At 36.9% G+C, this 4,247-nt stretch overlaps 2 protein-coding genes across 3 annotated transcripts; one reads left to right on the forward strand and one right to left on the reverse strand.

The window, feature by feature from the left end:
- Window positions 1–389: 389 nt before the first annotated feature.
- On the forward strand, window positions 390–2,706 carry LOC107578422 (heat shock factor-binding protein 1). 2 transcript variants are annotated; one of them, XR_001608345.1, is made up of 5 exons: window positions 390–564; window positions 821–887; window positions 2,125–2,248; window positions 2,391–2,447; window positions 2,577–2,706. XR_001608345.1 is itself a non-coding variant. In XM_016264379.1 (4 exons), the coding sequence occupies exons 1-3, from the start codon at window positions 520–522 to the stop codon at window positions 2,241–2,243; spliced, it is 231 nt and encodes a 76-aa protein (XP_016119865.1). In that variant the 5' UTR covers window positions 390–519; the 3' UTR covers window positions 2,244–2,248; window positions 2,391–2,706. The 2 variants fall into 2 exon arrangements, 1 of the variants encoding a protein (XP_016119865.1); XM_016264379.1 differs by having other exon boundaries at window positions 2,391–2,706.
- Window positions 2,707–3,672: 966 nt separating this feature from the next.
- On the reverse strand, window positions 3,673–4,241 carry LOC107578423 (DNA topoisomerase 1-like). The gene is made up of 3 exons (XM_016264380.1): window positions 4,223–4,241; window positions 3,956–4,105; window positions 3,673–3,850 (listed from the first exon to the last, which is right to left on the reverse strand). Coding segments are annotated over exons 1-3 (312 nt in total). The 5' UTR covers window positions 4,225–4,241; the 3' UTR covers window positions 3,673–3,690.
- Between the last annotated feature and the right edge of the window lie 6 nt (window positions 4,242–4,247).

The following is a 4,247-nucleotide window of genomic DNA, read 5'->3' on the forward strand; positions in this document are numbered from 1 at the left end:
AAAACAAAACAAAGTCCTTTGTAAGCCATAGGCTACCATGTATAAATTGAACAAATAAACAACTTACCCACAACAACTTAAAAAAAAGAATTTATCATTCACTCTATGTACCCATTAACCTACCTATGCCTGTTTTCTTTGAAAATTTGCCTGAAAGGCCAGACTTTGGTAGCTAATCTCTGCACCTGAAATGGGGCAAAAAACCCCTAAACTATTTTTGTAATTCGCAACAAAATCAGCTGAATTATGTTTATAAATTCTGTCCTATCCTGTTGTAACCTGTCACTGGTTTTAATAGATGAAATGACTGTGCATCGTTTGATCACGCCAGAGGTTGATTTGCCTGCCTGCAGCAAAGGGAATCTCTCCCTTAGAGGTCTCGAAAATCTCGCGATATTTGTCACGACTCCGTGATTTATCCAACAGCTGATCAGAAAAAGGCAAAGAGCTGGGAAGATACACAATTTAGAGAAGAATAAACATCTATTTGCTGTTATACAGATTATTTATTTGAAAAATATGGCAGAGACAGACCCAAAATCAGTGCAGGATCTCACAGCAGTGGTAGGTTTGATAATAAACGACATATTTTTGTGGTTTGCTAAGCTAGGCTAATGCTAGGCCCTGTTTATGTGTTCTACTTGGATTATTTTGATGCGACGTAAACGTCGTTTAATATTTAATATTAGATGTTTTTCCTGAGAATATAGTTGTCGTGACTTAAACAAGCGGATTTATTTGTTTTTATCTTTTTATTTTATTTATTTGCATATCTTTATGCATTTTTACACGTCGGATTAACAATGTTTCTCCCTAACAGGTACAGACATTGCTGCAGCAGATGCAGGATAAGTTCCAGACAATGTCAGACCAGATCATCGGGAGAAATATCCTTTCTTGTTTTTAGTATAGCTGTATAATTTATTTTTCAGTGGGGCGGTCGTAGTCCCAGAGGTAATTTCAATATCACAGCAAGCTGTTTAGAGGTCTTTAAATGTGTTTAGTTGCTATTTAGTGAATACTATTTATGTTTTTATGAGAATGTTATATTTTGCATACAGTCCACAAATGAGAGCAAAATGCCCTACTCGGGGGAACAGGGTTTCTGCATGTCTTAAAAAAATATTAATTCGCACTTCCACAAATGAAAAAAAAAGGTCTTAAATCAGAGCAGAAAATCTTAAATCTATAGTCATGGAATTAAATGTTGCATACACTGCTAAAAACGTAGTATCTTCCTCAGTATTTTGTCTTGTTTCCCAGTGCAAATGTCCAAAGACTCTTAAAGGTGGGGTAAGCTTTTTTTTAAAAACTGATTCGGCCGAATAGCAAAGCAAACTTGTAGCCAATCAGCAGTAAGGGGCGTGTCTACTCAGGATGTGGAGGAGAGCGCGTTCAGTGCACGGGATGGACATTAGCTGAGCCGAGCGACAGAAAGATAGAGATGGCGGATAAAAAAACAAAAGAGGAAAACGTCTGCGGAACAAAAGAAGAATTAAGGCAAGAAGTAGGACCAGTGTAAATATCGGATCAGCTTTTAAGCGCTGGAGAAAACTCAAGGATCGGACGCCGAGGTTGCTTTGTTTCTTCTCGATAGGTGAGTAACACCGTGTCTGCGCCGCAACAGCTAAAGTCTGTCTAGTATACTGAACGCGACAAAGCGACTGTTGAAAATCATTTGAAATTTGTGTCAATGCGTCATGAATGGAACGCAGCAGCAGTTTTGCTTTGTTTCACAGAACTAATCATTGCCTGGGTTGCGTACGTATGTGTGGGGTGGAGCTATCAAAATAGGGGCGAGACACTTTTGGGGTAGGGCGTGTTTGTTTTGGTGACTTCAAATGTCAACATTGGCTACAAGAAATCGCTTACCCCACCTTTAAATCAAGATACTTTGAAGTTTGAATTTTTTCACAGAACCAAAATTCACCCCGTGGCCAGGTTCATAAAACTATCTACAAATGCATACATGCTTTAACTTGGTACTATGCAGGTGTAGAGAAAACAAATTTTGTTTAGTCAAAATCTACCAAGCAGATATTGCTTTAGCTATGCGCTCAATGCCTGTGGATTTAAACAGTGGTATTACCTATACTTGATCCTATCTTCCTTAATAAGATTCACTTGATGAAATGAGCACCCGCATCGATGATCTAGAGAAGAATATAGCAGACCTGATGACTCAGGCAGGAGTGGAAGAGATTGAAGGGGAGAACAAGGTCAAAGAGGGAGAGGCTTCCTAGTAGAGGTAGTTTCTTATTTCTATCGATTAAACTATTTTAGCTGAAACCAGTTGTGAATGTCTGATTCTAAATGGAAATTTGAAATGCATTTCATTCTGGTATACTATATTAAAATGCATTGCCCTGATCCAGTGTTATCTTTCACAGAATGCTGCGTAGAAGAAACTATAAACACTCTTCAGGAGCAGCAACATTTTCTCTATGGTGACTAACATATTTTGGTTTGATGTGATGCTTTTTTTTAATATTTAGAAGGAATTAAAGTCAGTCCTAATACTGTGACTGTATGCTACTCTCTTTTCCCCCCTCCTTTTTCTGCAATGGATTGCAAAGAACTTTTTAAACACGACATCCAACTGTAGAACCGATCCTTGCATTACTGTAATAGCACTAGCCCGAGTGCCAACCTAACACCATTCCTGTTAAAATGAATTTGTTGTTGAATTAAAGTTGTTTCTTAAAACCTGTGTCCTTATCTCTCTTTACTGGTATAGCCTACTTAAGACAAACTGAGTAGTCTGTAACACCACTATCTTTCACTGTTTCACCTGCTCCTCTCTAGCAGTTGCAATTAAGTTAAATATATCAAAGGAACATATGCTGACATGCAAAATCTCTTGGGGCAAATACGCTCAAGCTAAAACTGACTGAATTCTTAGAAATGTAAGTCACTTTGTTTATATCTGATCAATATTTAAGCTGGGTAAGATGATGATTAACACCTTTACATGCAATTTGAAACAATACCACTATCAAAGGTCTACCGCATAATGCGGAACATCAATGGCTTAAGCTAAAATTTGACTAAATCGCTTGATAAGACTCCCAACCCAAGAAAAATCTATTTTTGAATCTGGACTCTGGGAAAAAAGACCTGTATTGGTATATACTGGTAGATTATATTGGATAAAGAAACAGATCAGTCTCAAAAAAAAGGTCAAACCATGAGCAGTTTCCCCCAAAATAAGTAATATTTTAAATGAATAATTTACATTAGATTTATAATAAAAACACATTTGTGAATCATGGAAGTATGTTGTACAGAATCTAATAAACCTGGAACAGGCCCAGATGATTTTCATTACTGTATTATTTTTTTCACATTATTTTAATGAGAATTACCATATATTTTGAACATATTTGTGACAATGCAAAAATAAAAACATCTTATTGTTAACCTTAATTCTCTTTTTTTTATACTCTCCTTTTTTTCTCTCTGATTTTGGGGTGAAATATAACCCAGATATTTCTTGAGTCTTGTCTCCCAAAAAGCTTTTGTGGTAACAATAAAAAAAAAAAGTGACTAGGGATTTCCCTACAAAGGAAGAACATTTATTGAACTTTCTTAAAATAACTTAGAACATGTGAATTTGATTAATATAAAAACTGAACAATATAAAAGGGCCAACATTAAAACGTGGCTGCACAATTCAGTTAACGGATTCAATTAAAATGTACATTTGTATAAAATACTGGGGTATATTGGAAGATAAACAAACCACACTGAGAACACAAAGTCATGTTCAGTCATGTCGATAGCCCAGGCAAACTTATCCCTTAGGGTTTTGTTGTAAATTTTGTCCAGTGGCACCTCCATGTTCTTACACCTAGAAGCAGAAAATAAAGTAAAGAAACACTGAACATATTCTAATATGAAATACAACGAGGATTCTTGTGTAGCATGTTTGTGTATTTGAGTGTAACATCATCACCAGGCCACGCTGATGCGTGGATCCAGGCAGTTGAGTTTGGAGGTGCTCAGGGTGATCTGTTCGTTCTCCTCTCTGTCTGTAGCCTGAACCTCCATCTTCAGCAGCTGTTCCTCACACTTCTGCACAGCTTTCTTCTTCTTCTCCACCACCCTGAACACATAAAATGCTTTATACATGTGTATATCATATTCATCTACAAAAGGATTCTAATAGCTGGAAGAGCAAACAAACGTCCCCTTATTCAGAGGCCTGGAATGAGATACCGACATGAGCAGCTTGTTGTCTGAGCTCC

This window comes from Sinocyclocheilus grahami, unplaced genomic scaffold, assembly GCF_001515645.1.
Source record: "Sinocyclocheilus grahami isolate Dianchi unplaced genomic scaffold, SAMN03320097.WGS_v1.1 scaffold10123.1, whole genome shotgun sequence".
NCBI classification, from domain to species: Eukaryota; Metazoa; Chordata; class Actinopteri; order Cypriniformes; family Cyprinidae; genus Sinocyclocheilus; species Sinocyclocheilus grahami.